This window comes from Montipora foliosa, chromosome 6, assembly GCF_036669935.1.
Source record: "Montipora foliosa isolate CH-2021 chromosome 6, ASM3666993v2, whole genome shotgun sequence".
In the NCBI taxonomy this organism is placed as follows: domain Eukaryota; kingdom Metazoa; phylum Cnidaria; class Anthozoa; order Scleractinia; family Acroporidae; genus Montipora; species Montipora foliosa.
This window is the reverse complement of record NC_090874.1, coordinates 49,681,385-49,698,984: the sequence shown is the minus strand read 5'-3', so window position 1 is coordinate 49,698,984 and position 17,600 is coordinate 49,681,385. Positions and strand designations below refer to the sequence as shown.

At 39.5% G+C, this 17,600-nt stretch overlaps 2 protein-coding genes and 1 long non-coding RNA gene across 3 annotated transcripts in view; 1 reads left to right on the top strand and 2 right to left on the bottom strand.

The window, feature by feature from the left end:
* Positions 1-2,305: 2,305 nt before the first annotated feature.
* Positions 2,306-10,705, bottom strand: LOC138007618 (E3 ubiquitin-protein ligase MYLIP-like). The gene is made up of 4 exons (XM_068854639.1): positions 10,488-10,705; positions 10,147-10,337; positions 9,499-9,954; positions 2,306-4,124 (listed from the first exon to the last, which is right to left on the bottom strand). The coding sequence occupies exons 1-4, from the start codon at positions 10,572-10,574 to the stop codon at positions 3,422-3,424; spliced, it is 1,437 nt and encodes a 478-aa protein (XP_068710740.1). The 5' UTR covers positions 10,575-10,705; the 3' UTR covers positions 2,306-3,421.
* Positions 10,706-11,247: 542 nt separating this feature from the next.
* Positions 11,248-17,600, bottom strand: part of LOC138007617 (uncharacterized) — a 7,424-nt gene continuing 1,071 nt past the window's right edge. Inside the window, exons 2-3 of the long non-coding RNA XR_011124074.1 lie at positions 12,016-12,099; positions 11,248-11,384 (exon numbers count right to left, since the gene is read on the bottom strand). This is a non-coding gene — a long non-coding RNA (uncharacterized lncRNA). The remainder of the gene's footprint in view (positions 11,385-12,015; positions 12,100-17,600) is intronic.
* Positions 13,542-17,600, top strand: part of LOC138007616 (protein LTO1 homolog) — a 7,454-nt gene continuing 3,395 nt past the window's right edge. Inside the window, exons 1-3 of the mRNA XM_068854638.1 lie at positions 13,542-13,615; positions 13,681-13,786; positions 17,012-17,082. Coding sequence (XP_068710739.1) covers positions 13,557-13,615; positions 13,681-13,786; positions 17,012-17,082 — 236 coding nt within the window. The 5' untranslated portion in view covers positions 13,542-13,556. The remainder of the gene's footprint in view (positions 13,616-13,680; positions 13,787-17,011; positions 17,083-17,600) is intronic.

Below are 17,600 nucleotides of genomic sequence, written 5' to 3'. Positions count from 1 at the left end.
GTTAGGGTTATATTGGTATCGTCAGCGAACATTCTCGGGGAAGCCTCCCAGGGGCAGTTAGGAAGATCGTTAACATACATTTATTATAAAAACAAAACAAAGAACCTAATATGCTGCCTTGCGGAACCCCACAAGTGATACTGCGAGGAGTTGACAGTCTGCCATTTACATTACATCTTTGGGTCCGATTGCTTAGGTACGATTGAAACCAAGTGATAGTTGCCTGGTCGAAGCCATTCAGGAAGCCATTGTCGATAGGTACAATTTAAGGAACGGAACCCTGACTGGCAACTTGATAGCAGTTTATTAACATTTAGGTAATGATAGAGGTGAATTGTTTTAGTATCACCCAACTTGTCGGACAGAAAAGGCAATAATAAAGTTAGCAAATGCAAGTTATAGAAATATTTATTTGGGAATAAAACGAAAGCCAATCAAAATGCAGGATTTGCATTAGTCCACTAGTTGGGTGACATAAGTACATGTACGATATTAAGTTAGCGTTATTTTGCGGAATCGTACTTAAACTTCGACGAGCAGATTGGCAAGCTCGAGTGGTAGTCCTATGGAAGCGAAATGAAGGTTGGGGGAAAGGTGAAAGCTGGAGCGGGGCTGAAAATATGGAATATATCTATCACTCTAATCATTCAATATGACACAATAATCTGTCCTGTCCGATGAACTTTTGTGCAAATGGGCTGCTGCCTGTTCCACACAACAGATCTATCTGCTCTTTGGTCTGGGTTTCAATTTTAGTGGGTCTTTGAAAGATGGCAGGAATGTTCACTTGAAAAATCATTTCTGAACATCCTACTCATGTGAGATAGGGAAGGATTGTTGTGGATTTCAGTTACATATTGAACAGCCAACCGCACCAATCTTTGTGTTATTAACTTTTTCCAGCCAAGTTCATCCAGTATAACTCCTCTACCTTGAAGGGATCAGGGGCGGATTTAGTGGGGGGCCGAGGGGGCCGCGGCCCCCCCTTTCAGTTCGTCGGAGATTTATTTTTTTGTCAAAATATACAATAATTTTATAATTTTGTAAGCAGTCTGTCGGAGCTTTTGATTTTTTTAGCTAAATCATGATTTTTCGCTAATAGTATGACCAAAGTTGTGCGAAAAAGCTTTCAACGTTACCGGCGTTGATATTATCCTTTTGAAATGACGAAGAAGACTGGATGTAAAATTCCTTGTCTACAGTCAACCTATTTTACAGAGACTGTAACAACGTAAAATTGTAATGTCTATATATATAATTATATATATTTTGGTTAGGTACAAATAGAATATCATTGTGACACGTACGTGCTTAGAAAGTAGCGCCGAAGGCGCTACTGAGGCGCGCTGATTAGTATTCTTGTTCGGCCCCCACTTTCAAAAAATGCTAGATCCGCCCCTGGGGATAGTAATTCTTGCTGTAGCTTTTTGGATAGTTTGCAAGTTAATCTTTCCCAAAAATGTTGCGGATAACTTATCCTATTTAAGGCCGTTTACACGACAGAAAAATTGGGTACGGACCCGTCCTAAAAATGGTACGGACTGCATAATTTTAGCCGTTTACACGGATAATGTTTAAGCGCAGGTCGGACCGAAAGAGGTCTAAGGAACAAATTTCGAAAGTTTCGTTTACACTGTTTTTTTAGGGGATCGGACCAATTTCTGGTACAACTGGTGCAGCTGTATGCTGCTACCGGGCATGTGTAATTCCTCTAAAACAAAATGGCGACGAATAGTTTCCTCCGAGAATATATCAATAAGAGACTCAACTTCTTCGTCCTTCCAAGCGGAGCAAGACTCCTTTTCCCGTGAATTCTCGCCAGCCGCCATGTTGAAATCAACAGCACTCTTGACCCCAGAGCTCCGCGGATTTTAAGTGCGCATGCGATCAATGAGGTTATTAAGCAAGCTGACGTAAGAAAATGAAGAAGTTGGTACGGACCCGTGTTTTTTTGGTTTAAGCCCATAGACGTCCGAAAAGAACACGGGTCCGTACCCATGCCAAAAGACATGATCCACAAATACACGGGCAAAAATGTGAGGTCCGTACTCTTTTCTAAAGCGGTACGGACCCATAACGTTTGCATAGAAATGCTGGAGTTTCTACAGGGCTATAGGCGCCTATGGTCCTGTAGAAACTCCACTGTTTCTTTACAAAAGTTATTGGTCTGTACCGCTTTTTTGACGGGTCCGGACCCAAATTTTTCTGTCGTGTAATCGGCCTTTTAGAGACCATCATGACTGTCTGTTTTTTGGAATACAATCACAGTAGCAAAACCCTAGAAAAGCAATTTGATACACACACGTAAACTGAACGGATTTATTTCCTCAATTTTTCGGAGCTACCTTCATTTACCAGTCAAGGCTTTTAAGACTGGCAGAGAAAATTAAATAACGATACTTTATAGTTTTATAATCATTCCCCACATCTTTCATGCCTGAAATTAAAAAAAAAATCATTCATACTGGTGGCAAAAAAAGATGGTTTACAACGCCGCGATATGAGGCAATTTTGCAAAATTTTAACATCCACTGAGTAAAGATTTGAGCAGAAATTCCACCGAGTGGGACTTGAACACTACGCATACACTAAAGCGGACAAGCCTATCTTCTCTTTGACTGCTTTTCTTAAGCGACCATTTTTTATCCTTCTGATGGGACAAAAATAATTCCTTGACCGTGCGTTTGCGTCGCTGGTCAAATCCAGCCTTAATAACAAAAGTTTACATCTCAACCCTTAATTTAGTCTGCAAGGCCAACTGCTCGGTTCGCTGTCATTTTATCAGGTTTATCTTCGACGAGTGAATATTGTGCAACTAAACCTAAAAGAACCCAAAATTGACGTGCGGAAAATTCCACACAAGCAATTGCAAGTGGGCAACCCTCTAAACTACTGTTTAAAACACCAGTAACCTAATGAACTCACTTACTGAAAACATCAGAAGGCCGATCTTTAAGAATTAACTTTTCTTGGTATTTATAGTACTGAGTACTTACTTATAAGTGGTCCATTCGTCCTTTGGAAATCTATATATAAAACTACAACTCAATACACGAAGTTGAACAATTTCTAGAAAATCTAAACTCTACAATCTTCTTCTGTTCTAAAATATTTATAATTCGAAGTATTATCTCTCTGTATCCAAAGAATTGTCTTATCCCGTCAATCAAGAGACTTCATGAATGATCTTGTCTCATCCGAACGAAACTCGTGCCTTGAATTGTCTATCAAAAATGTGCAACTGAACTTCCTTACTCGAACTGGACCGTTTTCAAAGAGTCAGTTGACTCGTAATCTCAGTGTCCAAAACCATATTAGATTTGCCATCATTTTTCTTGTTCAGAAAAATATAAAGCCAAGTGGATCAACTGAGGTCGGTATGTATCCGACCAGAGAAAGGCTCACGAGTCTGTTATATCCTTCATTCACATGGAAAGAAGACCCGCTGTGCGTACGTTATCTGGCTGCGACATAGAGGGCATTCTTTGCACATAGTCGAGCAATCCGCGCAGCACACCACATGCCCGCATGGGCAGAAAGCTGTGGCAACTTCATTATCCATGCAAATCTGACAGACGCGGGCGTCTTGGAGGTGCCGGACCATGAGCTTTAGCTTTTCTGGAGACATATTTTCCATACTTTCCCTCTCAGCAAAGGCTCTGGACCCCTCGCCCCTCTTTGGAAAAAAGCATTTACGAAGCGAGAGCGGGGACTGTACTGGGCGGTACTCCGTCGATGCGCCCACAGTACGAAAAGTATCGGATGTAGAGCTGACCACGTCAATTACGCGACATGAGTTTAGTTCACCCCACGCGTGACTGTACGCTTGACGCCGCGTGCGCTGTACATCAAACAGGAAAATCCTGCCGAAATCGTTTCGCGGCATGAACACGGACAGCAAACGCCCAGCGAAGGTCCTGGTGCACTGGTCAATAACCGATCGCTTGACAGTATTGCACTGATAAAAGGTGTGGTATTCAGTGAAAGTTCGAAACAAAGCAACTGCATCGCTCTCGGACTTCATTTTGTACGTGTCTCGCTGAGCTTGAGGACCTGTTCCACCATGGACAACGGTAAATGAGCGGTTATTGTAAGACACTGTAGAAACATCTTCAAAGGCTACCCTGAAGGAGATAACAACAAACCGGGTTTGGATGACGTGTGAAAAAGCAAGCGTATCTAAACATTTCAGTCAAAATTGACCGACTGTCCAGTATTCTTTACGATTGGTCGCGTTGTCTATTGATGTTTACGGTTCGTCAGGAGGAAGTAATTTTGTGATGTTTGAAACGAAAGTAAGTTTTCACCTCCCGGAAGTCAGTAAAAGCATGTCGCGTAAAGACAAAGGGTGATCAAATGTTGTCGGATCACGGCGACCACTCATAAGGACTAGTTTATACGTCGAATTTAATTGAGACGAATTCAATTCCTATTAACTTCTTAGAGCTCCGATTTTAGACGACGAATTCAATACAGCTTTCACATTAAAAAGATGGTGAACCTGTGAGCCGTGACGGCCATTAATTAAACAGAGGGAATGGGATTCTTTTTTCCATGCTTAATATAGGCTCGATTTCCGCCGCTCGCTCATTTTCCGAAACAGCGGCTGGTAATCGAGCCTATGATTAATTGGGAAAGATTGAAAAGGCAACACCTTCTTCATAGAATGATATTGTTAGCTGTGATCACGAAACGATTATTGCTGCGAGTCTTGGTTATTCTCTGTTTCCTGTTGCATTCTTGTACAACTACTGAGAATGATATGTCATCAAGTTACGCCATCGTTAAGGGTTAGTTACATGAGACCGGGACAAACTCAGACCGGTATGAGTTCGTATCGGACTCCACACCTTTACATGAGACTGGTGTCCTAGTGAATTTGGACCCCCCTAGATTTTGACCCCCCGGTACACCCCATATTACAGCTTATTTAACTGTTTATCGATTTTGGATCGCGAAAACTTGAGGAAAAGACTTAGAGTAGTTAATTTACTGTTAAAAGCATTAGCGGCGGAATTTCGTATAAATGTAGATGCGAATTTTAGCTCCTTTCTGACGGAAGCTTTAATAACGCACATGGAATTCACAGAATTGTCGTGTTATCTTTTTAATAAGGAAAAAAAAGGCAAAGTCAGACTTAAGCTTCAGTTAAAGTTGTTGAAAGCACGCGCGTTGCTTTTTCTTCCATTTGATAGTTTGAATGGCCGGTCCTTCCACAAAGGAGGTGCCAATTTTTTAAGTAACACCTCTTGGTTGGAAGACGCGTTCTTACAAGTTTACTTCATTTCAAGGCTTCAGAAAATTTTTCCTTTTTTATAACCAAACTTGTCAAGTCATGACTTCTCGTGTTATCTTTCAACAAGGAGAAAAAGCGAAGTTAGACTTAAATTTCAGTAAAAGTTGTTTAAAGCACGCGCTGCGGCATTTCGTAAAGTAGATGCAAATTTTAACTCTTGTCTTTGAAAGCACTGTTTTTTCAAAGTTCTTTTGCTTTGAATTGATATTTTAAATGGTCAGCGCTTTAAGAGAACCATTCTCGATATTTATTCTAACAGACTTATGTGTGTTGTAGGTTCTTTTTTACACTGAGTAATAAAGATCATTTGAAAAGAAAAAACTACCTAATATTTCATTTTGCCTTTTTTGCAACTCAAAACACAATACACACTGCACGGGCTTCCCACAATACTTTTGCCCTTTATGTGATAAGCACGTAATCGCAACATGCCCTCGTGAATTTAAGGATTAATTTCACTTGGGTTTTCAAAGTTTTCCAAATTGCCCTTGTCGCTTCGCGACTAGGGCAATTTGGTCCCGGTTTCATATAAAAATTTCATACCGATACAAGTTCACACTAGTCTGAGTTCGTACCGGTCTCATGTAAATAACCCCTTGAGGCCTTAGGCCCTGTTTACAAGCAGGTAGGATAATCCTAGTGCTAGGGTAACCCTATCTGAGTGCTAGGGTTACCCTAGCGCTAGGGTAAACGCTCTGCCTTGTAAACGCTCTGCTAGGGACAACTCGCCCACCCGGGACAACTTTTTAGCGGTTTCCATTGCGTTTGCGATTCTGGCGGTTACCAAGCACGCAAAGTTGTCCCGGGAGTTAGGGTAACCCTACCTGTGAAATTTTGCTTGTAAACCAGGGCTATGTTTGACCCTCCTGCTAGGGTAACCCTAGAAGTAGGGTTACCCTACCTGCTTGTAAACAGGGCCTTAGTTTCCCCGTGTCATGTAAAAATTTCATACCGATACAAGTTCACACTAGTCTGAGTTCGTACCGGTCTTATGTAAATACCCCCTTAAGGCCTTAGTTTCCCGCCACTTGAATTACATATTAACGTATTCAAATTTATGCATTCAATTCGATGCGTCTGAAATCCGTCTGGTGCAGACGGATACAACGTCTGGACGAATTTAATAGGGAGCTTACGAATCGACGACGTTTGCACGACGACGCCGTTAGATTGCGTGACATGACCTCTGCGCATGCCTATATGGGCCCTCGCCAGAGTCGCGCCAAAGTCGACGACGTTGGTGAGCGCGATTTGCCGGCGTCTCGAAAATAACAGGACGTAAGGTTAGTTGTTAAAGTTTTCTGAATGTTTCTCTCGATGCTTCAGGTCTTTTTTCCAAATAAATCATTGATCAAGTATCAATCAAGTTCTTGGCACATGTTTTTGATTTTTTTCTGTTTTCATTCAACTGATTCAAGTGAGCACCTTCTGAAGGTACATGCATAAGGCAGGTACCGAAGCTACAACTAAACCATTGTAAGTGGTTATCTCATCAGGCAGCTGCAGCTGTTCAGCAAGTTTATAAATGTCATCCCGGTAGAAACGAAAGTCGGCCTTGCACTCGTCGTTTGTTTTCTCGTCCAAATCAAACCTTTCATAGTTCCAGTACGGAAACTCTGGGTTTGTTGACTTGTGGAAATCATATAAAAGCACAAATTCTTTTTCGTTTATGAAGCTTTTTTGATAAGCGTATGCAATACAAGCTCTCGTTTCTCTGAAGTTAGGCATTTTGGTTCGAATAACCTACCTTGTGAAAAGAGAAAAACAAACTTCAGAAACGGCGGGAAAATTTGCCACCCGCGAACAAACGTCGTCGTCTTTGCTGAATCGTAAATTCAAATTTCTACAGGACGACGACGCCGGACTATGACCTGACTCAACGGCGCCGTCGTGCGAAAGTCGTCGATTCGTAAGCTCTCTAATTTATGACAGACGGCTTTATACGTCGCTATTCCGACGAATGTAATTCCTTGCAATAAATTCGTCTCGATTTTTTTCGTTTGAAACTCGACATATAAACTAGGTTTAAAAGGGCCATCGAGCCTTTTAAAAAAAAAAATCGGGTCGTCCGCAGCGCTTTGCATGTAATATGTTACATACTTCGTTCTTCAGGCTTGTGCACTTTATTCGGAAGCTTATGCAAGGAAGACGACGACGGCTACGAGAACGTTGCCATATATTATTTGTCGTTATTGTAATAATTTCGCGTTTACTCCAAGCCGTTCGACAAGGCAAGTGTGCGTTGTCATTCCTGGATTAAAACTCTTACCACCGGCGTGGGTGTCTGAGAAGACAATCATCACTAATGAAGTATGAGGCATTTCTCTCAAAAATTAACCAAAAGTGTTCTTTTCGTTTCGCCCAAAATTGACACGTAAATTGTCACTTTGCAATATAAATGTATAAGTGTCAATACAGGTTACCAGAATAGGCGCTTCACTTCTACAAGGTCTGCTTCGAAAAATCAGGTCGCATGACGTACATCCCCAATATCCATCTTATCCCTGGGGCTAAATGCCAATCTCAATATAAATAGTGCGCGCATATGGTTAAAAAATTAGGACAGTGGCTTTTCTAGTGTTCAAAATTCCAGGGAAACGCTTTCTCTGCAATGTAAAGCAATAATGGAATCTACAGAAGGCCTGAATGACGTTATCATCTAAGGCTGCATGCGAAAAGAATGTGTTGAACACCTGCTCATATTACTAGCAAAGGGTTCCACTACCAAAACGTTCTTTCTCTCTGTTCGATCATTTTAACGAGAATTGTTATTTTTTAAGAATAAACAGCTACAGGGCAATTTCAAGCCATATTATGTACCTTATGTAGACTTATCGGTCTATTACGTAACACAATATTGGTTTTTTTCTGCAATTGACTACCTACTTTGCGGGAACAAATGCACTAGGCTTCTTGGAGTTCGATACAACGATTAAAAAGCACCACGATAACCCTTAAATCCCCTCCACTCAAAAAGGGAACTTTCTGAAAAAGAAATCAAAGAACTGCTATGCAATTTTCGTGCGAAATCGACTTCCCGCTGTGAACCAATTTACGCATTCAAACACTTTCATGGTAGCTTGCTCCATAATTACAACATATGAAGGCACTTGAAAGCCATTGGTGGAAGAATTTTTTTCATTTTTTTCACGAAACACCTTAATTTTTTTGGTCATCATCAGAAACTTGTGAAAAGTCATTTTAAAACAACAAAAAAACTAAAATGAATTACATGTAACTTATAATCAAGCCTTTTAAGAAATGAGACCGCTGATGTGTGCGAAATTTGTTACCCAGGAGAAATACCAAAGAACCTTACTATTTCTCACAGCACGGCAGAAAATCAATTCATTCAATTTATAAAACTAAATTCCTTTAAAAAAGTAGTGTTTTTTTCTTCTGCAATTCGAGCGGTAGCCGCATAAAGCAGATGTGCGACTCTTTTATAATGCAAATGTGCGAGCCTTTTAATACCTACACGTATATCTCGCTTCTCTGTTTTCCAAAACAGTTCCAAAAACAGCATCTGGTTTGTCTCTTTCTTTACAGCAGGCGGCCCCGATTCCACTGAAAGAAATTTTTTTCTGCTTTTCGCGTTACCCCACAGTAGTATTGTATTTTCAAATAAATTTATTCTTCAGGCAACAAGAACTTGAGCATAAGGAAAAAAATGAAATGGCATCCTACTGAAATCAGATTTCACAAAGTAAAATATCAGAATCGTGTTTGCCAAAAAATGGTAGCTTGCGGTTTGAACTAAAAGCTGCTATTACAATTACTCAAAGTAAATGAGTTATTACTTTATTTCCAAAGCAGACAGATTGAAAACGAAACTATTTCGCCTTAGACAGTCGAAAAGGTTAAGGGTTATCTCTTTTAAATTTTATGATATCAGAAAAAAGCTTATAAAGTGGAGCAAAAAGCTTGAATGTTGCGCCCCTTAAATTTAAAATGCAAATGAAAATAAGTTGTCAAAAGTTCACAGCAAAACTGAGGACACTGAAACAAAACAGAATCTATATGCTGGCTATATAAACCGCATCTCAATCTGAGAACGCTGAAAATACTCTAACCTTAACCAAACGAATCTTTCTTCCTATTTTCAACCTGGCTTTCCTCTCACCACATAATTTCACACAATAAAGGCACCAAGCAAAGCGATTAATTATGAAAGGTGTGATGTGACACAATTACAGCCTTACCGTTTCTCAAGAGTTCTCCTGGCGACATCTTTTCCCTGCTTGATGTCATACTCGCGGTTAATACTAAACACTCGTATTCCATCACTGCCAACATAAATGTCGACCTTTTTCAGGGTTTTATCGTCATTCAAACGTCCGTGAAAGACCTCAATCCCATAGCCCTGGATACCGCAAGTGACGTGCAAAAACTCTATTTTAGACTCGCTAGCAGAAGAGTTCACTAGCTTGGCATGCTCAATCGCTGCGTCCTTCTGAAGGTCTGAAGTTTTGGCATACTCATTACAAACGGACATGGGAATATAGGAGAAATACTCGGGAACTCTTTCTTGAGAATAATCGCCATTTTCTATTTGTGAAATCAGAGCACATAGCCGAGCGATTGTCTTCATTTGAAGGGATGACAAATCCAACTTTTCCTCGCTGACAAAATTCTTTAGAGTTAGATAGTATTGATGACTGCAAGTCAGAAATAAAGATTTATTAAGAAATGCAAATGAATGGTACGTGGTTGACAAACAGCTTACATTTAAGATTCAGCCTAGACTTGAATTATCAGAAATACTGCCTTGAAAGACAACGTACGCGTACAGCAGGTACATATTGTGACAATGCAAAAACATGCCCCAAAATTTCACCTGTCTCACTTACCGTGTAATTTCTTGCTGAAGTTCTTGTGGCTTAACGAAAAATTTCACCAGAAAATACAAGCGATAAGGCGGCTTTCCTGACAGCTGCGACGACAGAGAATTTCTCAAATTTAACCAAAATTGAGCACCTTTTGCGCCACCAAATTTCAAACCAAAATAATCCCTCTCGACTAGCTTTAACTTTTCGCAGACCTGAAATGATTGAAAGATAACACAAAAAGGACTTAGCCACGACTCAAAATTAATTTCCGAAGCGATGGACATCGATGAAAAATAAAACCAAAATGCGGAAACTTTAAGAATATTCATCGCAAAAGAGAATAGCGAGTCGTAATTCCCCACCTTGTCTAAACACTCCTGGCCGACAGCATTTTTTGGAAGAAAAATTTCGTGAATTATGCCGTTCGGCTCGGAAATAAAGCACCACATTCTTCCTTCCTACGTGCAATCTGTTATAGAATCACGATGATGAGCGTTTTAGCCGCTCTGGCTCGGATATCTTTGAAGCTTTCATATTCTCCTATTCACCGGATATTCACGCACAAAGAAAACAGCTGAAAGCAACAACGGTGTAATTATCTTGCTTTGTAGCCAATCACAAGCGATCTTAGACTATGAGCTATCTGTGCATTTGAATAAATTAGTACATTTTATATGACAGTTGCTGATATGTCGTTCTCAACGCTTTCTTCGAGTTCTTTTCTTTTTGAAAGGGAAGTAAGTTCTTGATTGTATAATTATCAAATAAGTACCATGTCATTCAGCCAGCCACTTCCACTTATAACTGTAAAGATTCGCGGTTGCTGTTTTACCATGTGGTTGACTCTTTCTCTTTTTGTTTATATTTATATTATCGAATGAAATGCCCCTTCCACACCTATCATCTCTTTATGTCAGGCACGGCGGAACATATTTTGCATTGGGAGCGGGGGGGGGGGGGGGGGGGGGGGGCTAATAAACAAGCGCCGGAGACGCTAACTTGAAGGGTGTACTGGGGAAATTCTCCTCCAGAAAAGTTTGAAATCTTGAAGCAGCTCGGAAATGCTACTTTCAGCAATCTCGGCGAGATATCAAAAAAATAAACGTGGATCAACCGTAAAAACGGTTTTAAAACATTTATTTTTTGAGTGGTCGAAGCAAAACCTAGTTACGTTTAAATGTTTTCTAGTTGAAATTCTGCTTCCATTCCAAAGTGCTACTTTTCTCTGATGTCTCGAAGTCGCATTTGTTCATGATCACCTGTTGATTTTAAGAGAAAGGCATAAATTAGGGACTCGTTTTGACGAAAATTATCAGTAAAGTCATTTGCGCTGGCACTCGTGCATGCCACATCACATTTTTTAATAACTAAAAAAAATTGTTTATGTGTACCCCAAAATAACTTTATTTGAGCAAACAAGAAACTCCGAAAACCCGTCATACGCCGGTGATCAAATTGCAAAATACGAGTTTAGTTTCCAGACAAATGTTTCTTTTTAAATTGACATGTTTAATCATGGCTTTGATATGTAATAGACGTTAGTTGTTTCCTGAAGGCTTCGTAGGTTTTTCTAAAAGTCAACTTTTGAGCAGATTCCTTGCGAGTGTGGTGTCTTTGAAAATGACAATCGCAGGGCCGTAGCCAGTATGAGGCAAACCGAGGCACTTGCCTCAGTTATTTTTTGGTGATTTTTTTTTAATATTAATAAAGCGTGATTCCAGTGTTGCCTTCAAAAAGTACTCATCATAAACACCTAAATACCTACGAAGGGAATTTAACCATCGACATTGCCTCAGTCATAACTTTTGTCTGGCTACGGCCCTGAATCGATGACCAAGACTTGCTTGTTGGCGGCACAAAACACGAGTGTGCCCTGCTAGCACAGCTCACCAGATTTTTCGAGGGAGATAAAAGAGGACTTCACTTGTAATTAGGTAAGACCCTGAGCTATACATTTTGCCTTGCGCCTTGCTTCTGCAAATGCAAAAAGAAAATAACTGAAGTCGAGTGAAACACCTGGAGAAAACTAGTTCCAGTCAAATACTGAGAATACGAATGGTTGTTTACCATTTACCACAAAAATCCGGAAATTTCGGTTGGAATGTAAATGGTAAGCCTATTTTGGTCTTCCCAAACGGAAAATTTTTGGAGAAAATTAAACGGTATTTCTTGAAAGGTAGTCCAAAATTCCCAAACGGAATTTCCAAACGGAAACCATACCTCAGTTAAAGCTCAAAATAAACGTAAACCTACCTCAGTTGTTGTGGATTGTCATTTCTGCGGCTGAAAATGGCGAATTTGAGCGACCAAATAGCTCAAATTCGCCATTTTCAGCCGCAGAAATGACAATCCACAACTGAGGTAGGTTTACGTTTATTTTGAGCTTTAACATAGTCATTTATCGATGTAAGTTTACGATATTAGGACTCTTCAATATTTCCCATACATTTCTTTATTTTTCGAACATACAAAGAGACACACTGTGTGGCCCCCATGTGCTAATTACAGTCAACTCCCGCCTTGCGGACACCTCGCTATTACGGACACCCCGCTATTAAGGACAGCAGCAAAATCCCCGGCGAAAGTTACAGACGTTTGACTGAAATAAACTCCTGCTATTACGGACTCTCGCTACTACGGACTTACGGACACTTTATTCGGTCCCAACGTCACAATTTTATTGTTTTCTCTCTCGTTATAGCTGACACCAAGCAGCATCTTGGAATATTTGCAGACATATCAAGTCTATTTCTTTTGCTTTTTGAGATTCCCTTTGTCTTTTTTGGTCGATTTCCGCTTCTTCTGTCCATCAATCAAAATTCCTTAACCTTTTTCTCTTTGCAGGCCCTCTTTGGAGTCTCGCTGCCATGAATAAGTTCGTCCAGTCTGTCCAAATATTTCCTTCCGCCGTAAATCTTATAAATAACTGGAGTTTGCAGTCCCAAGCCAGATCCTCGATTGAACCGTTTTCCACAGATTTCTGCTGTTGCCTAGCAACAACATGTGGATCTTTTGCATTTTCCGGTTCCCGCTGTAAAGTGAGCGTGGTACCAATAACAGGCTTGAAAATGTCCTTGTAAGCATGGTGGCCTCGCATCCACGAGTGAGTGACAAAGCGGGGGAAGTTGCTATTCAAAGGAGAAGTACACAGAGCCGATTGGAACGATATTTTAAGGCAATGTGATAGCTGATGCAATCAATAGCTGATGTTCGGGTTTTTCGTTGAAAATAATTTTTTTTAGAAATGTAGATTACTGTACTTCAGTACAGTAGGAAACCAAAATAAAAATTTTCTCCCACCCCGCTATTACGGACTCTTGCAATTACGGACACCAAATCGCGGTCCCGAGGGTGTCCGCTATAACGGGAGTTGACTGTATTAAATCGGGACAATATACGTAGTCTTACACGAGGTATTTACTCAATTTAAAATGGCTTTCAGAGACGAGATAGACGATGCTTTTGACTCGGTGGTCTTTCTTGAGGAAAGGTGCAGTCCTCATTCATCTTAAGCTGTTTGAAAGCAATGCAGTAACTTATTCCTTCTTTTTTCAGGTTTTTTGACAAAGGTTTTAGGGAAGGCTACGAGAAAGGGAAAATGCAAGGCCTTCTGGAAGGTTATCACTTGGGTTTGTCGAAAGGCCGTGATATTGGCAGTGAGGTTCGTAGAAATTGTACATATGTATAATCCCATTCTGCCAGACATTCAAAACATCATTAGGAAGTATTTAGTTTTTCATTTATTAAGATCTGCACCTCAAATCACAGAAAATTTTCCGGCTAAATCTATTTTCTCTGCCTACCGCTGTCAGAACTAAAAATCTCAATAAATTTAATTTATATTTAAGTTCTAGCACCATCTAAATTTCAACCAAGTTCTGCTGCAAGTCAGACGGTCGAAGAGGGCGCTTGTTTTAAATGTAATAAAAGATTTTTTTCATGTTCATTCAAAAATGTGCTTTACCTCGCAACGTGCTGTAAATGTTATTTACAATCTGTGGGTTCTACATCAACTTAGTTTTAAATTAGATTCCGCAACCAAAAATCAATCCTTTGAAAAAATCATTTCAAAACATTCAGAAAACGTTAAAGTAAGGTAAGTAAGTAAGTATCATTATTTACCCTCAGATTTTTAGAGTAGCTAGTGGCTAATATTTCCGAGCATTGAACAGAACAACTTTTAAGAATCCCAGCTGGCCGAAGGCAAACCAAGTGCAGCCAGGAAATTGAACCAGGGACTACCTGGAACAAATTCAGCAAGTGGTCAGAACGTGTCTTGAACCCAGGATCTCTGGATCTCAAGGCAAGTGCCCCAATCACTGGGCTGAACTGTATCCATGTTTACAGCTGTTGATAATAATTCATTTGAATGTATAAAGCATATCCACAGAACATTCAAAAGTGTCAATGTCTGTCACAATTAGTTCAGCCGTGTCCTTCTACGACATATGAGATTGCTTAAAAGAAAATAAATCTGCAGAGAAAGATGTTCACAAATTTTTTTAGAACCAAGAAATTGAAAACCCATTTGGGTTATACGTGTAGAAATTTGTTTCATTTTACACGGCAAAAGAGGGTGAACATGTTAAGTCCTTAGGGAAATGAATTTGACGTCACAAGATCGAAAGTGTTACATTATGCTTTTTCTGTCAGTGTGACGGTGATGTGTGTTTGTATCATACGTTGTTTGAAATTTCCTCAAAAATGAAAAGATAAAATATGTGTGATACAAGTGTCCGATTCTCTTCTGTCTGGAAAATTAAACAGTGCCAACAAACACCAACAATTGCTATGAACTATTTTTTGTCATTGCGAATAGCCTTTAAAAATAAATTTTCTAAAATTTCAAAAGGTGAATAGTCAATGAAGTGCTTCCTAAATGACAGGACTTTTCCTTGCGCTAAGTCAGGTTGAAATAAAAATAGTGGGAAATTTACACTGTGATACCGAATAAAACCTGAGATACCTCATGCAAATATTAATGTCCTCAAGTCTCATGTAATACAGTACGTCAGTGGTGATGGCCGAAAAAATACTGATGAGAATTCCGAATAGAGTAGAATCCACTCTTTTTTTGTCTATTCTGAATTCTCATTGGTATTTTTGGTGTGCATGACGTTGCCCCTGATGTTCCCATTCTGTTGCTAAATGAACTTAAAATGAAAAAATGTCTGGATTGTTTGCTAAATGACGGGACTGTAGCTCTCGCAAAAGGAAGTTAAAATGAAAACATAGTGTGAAATTTAAACACTGAATAAATTCCAAGATATGAAGTATTACAATGGATCTTTGGTTTCCAAAGCTGTTTTATTAAACAAGATAAGTCTATTGATGGCCACCTAAGTTCAAATTTTTGCAAAGATGGTTAAAACACCATGCCAGAACTGACAGAACTGTTTCGTGGGTGTGTTTCCCTGGATCTAAATAACAATGATAATTAGTTGGTTTAAACACTGTTGTTTCAATCAAATAAATGTTGTATACACCTTATTCCAAAATGGCCACCATTTTAGTGTTCTTGTGTTTGTTTGCAAATTAGCCCTTGTTGTCTTGTTCAATATTAAATATTCTTTTGAATTTTAAGTTTAAGAATGAGGCAACAATGGCTAATTTCAAGTGGAGCTATGATCCTCGCAGTTATGAATGCAATTTTAGCAATTGCGTAGAGAAGACTGAAAAATTCAGGACTTCAGTGGGGTTTGGAGTCACCCGTGACCTCGTGATGCTGGTGTGACGCTCTAACCAAATGAGCTACGAAGCCGCTGATCAGCTCCCAACATCAGTGGCTTCATAGCTTACTTGGTTAGAACATCGCACCGGTATCATGAGGTCACAGGTTCAAAGCCCGTTGAAGTCCTGATTTTTTCAGGCTTCTCTACGCAATTGCTAAAATTGTATTCACAACCACGAGGATCATAGCTTCACTTGATTTCACATCCGCGGTTCAATATATGATTCGTTTCATATATCATTTTATTCCAGGGCAAATTTGTAAGAAAACAAACAAATACGTGTAGTGTAATCTTAACCCATTGACTCTTAGGATTGAGACTTAATAGATTTTTCTCTGTGTAACGCCAGATGATTTTACTCGTCAAAGGGGGCGGTCCAGGGCAGTTCAGGTGTCAATGGGTTAACTCAATGGAATCACCCAACTATCTTTATTGACAAGTAACCCTCCCTGACTGTGAATATTGATCTGGTATTATTTTGTTATTACCAGTTATCCAGTGTTTTCCCATCGAAAAAAAAAAAAATGCTGGGAGACCTACAACACTTTTGATTAAATGATTTTACTGCAGCAATGCTATTAACATAACCGGCATGGTTGTTCCGACAGTGTTGTTATAATACCTAACTAGTGATCACTTAAATCAGTCTATGTAACCATAGTTTTGTATCCTATTTTCTTGTGATTTTAAAACGACATATATCACTCAAACAAACTTGTTGTGGGGATTTGACTGTATAATATTGTAAATTTATATTCTTCATGCTACTGTCTGGTGAACACCGTCAGCCCTTAGACAGAGCAAAATCATCTGGCATTAGACATAGTAACATCATCTGGCGTTAGACAGGGAAAATCATCTGGTGTTAGACATGGTAAAATTGTCTGGTGTTAAACATAGTAAAACTGTCTGGCATTAGACGGAGTAAAATTGTCTGGCATTAGACATAGTAAAATCATCTGGCGTTAGGCAGAGGAAATCATCTGGTGTTGGACATAGTAAAATCGTCTGGCGTTAGACAAAGTAAAACCGTCTGGCATAAGACAGAGTAAAGTATTTAAAACAATCCTACATGTGCTATGTATAAAAACATAGTATTTGTATTTGTTTGACAGTTTTTGGTACTTGTTTTAAAAGCGATGTTTTATTTCTAGGTAGGTTTCTATCTTGGGTTTGTTTCAATGTGGTATGAAACTTTGCTTACTAGTCCCGATGCAAAGGCCAGGTCAGTACAAAAATTACTTGCCTCCATGAGTTAAAATATAAGTATTGTATTTTTACCCTGCGAGCAGAGACTGCTCAGCCCTTTGCTACATGTATGTGTTAAACTGGTTTATTTGTCTCTTGTTTGTTGTAGCGTTTGATATGAGCTTTACTGGGACTCCAAATCTAAGCCTTTCTTTTCTCCATTAATTTATTTGTTGGAATCACGTAAAACTGAAATAATAATCATTAGTATATACTGAAACAGTGGATAGCATTGAATGTGCGCCCTGATTGGCTACTCTAACTCCGGATAGCCTCAGAGCAATTTGTGCGGAATTTGCGCCCAAAAATGTTGTAATCTTTGCAGGAATAGATGAGTTAAAATCATCTTCTTGTGCTATATTATCTCACTGTTTTAGTTCATACTAAAACAACTATTCACTTCAGTGTCAGTGTCTAGTGGTGGATATTTTACCTCACTTTGCAGTAAAATATCCACCACTAGCCACCTCCACTTCGGTGAATAGCTGTTAATTA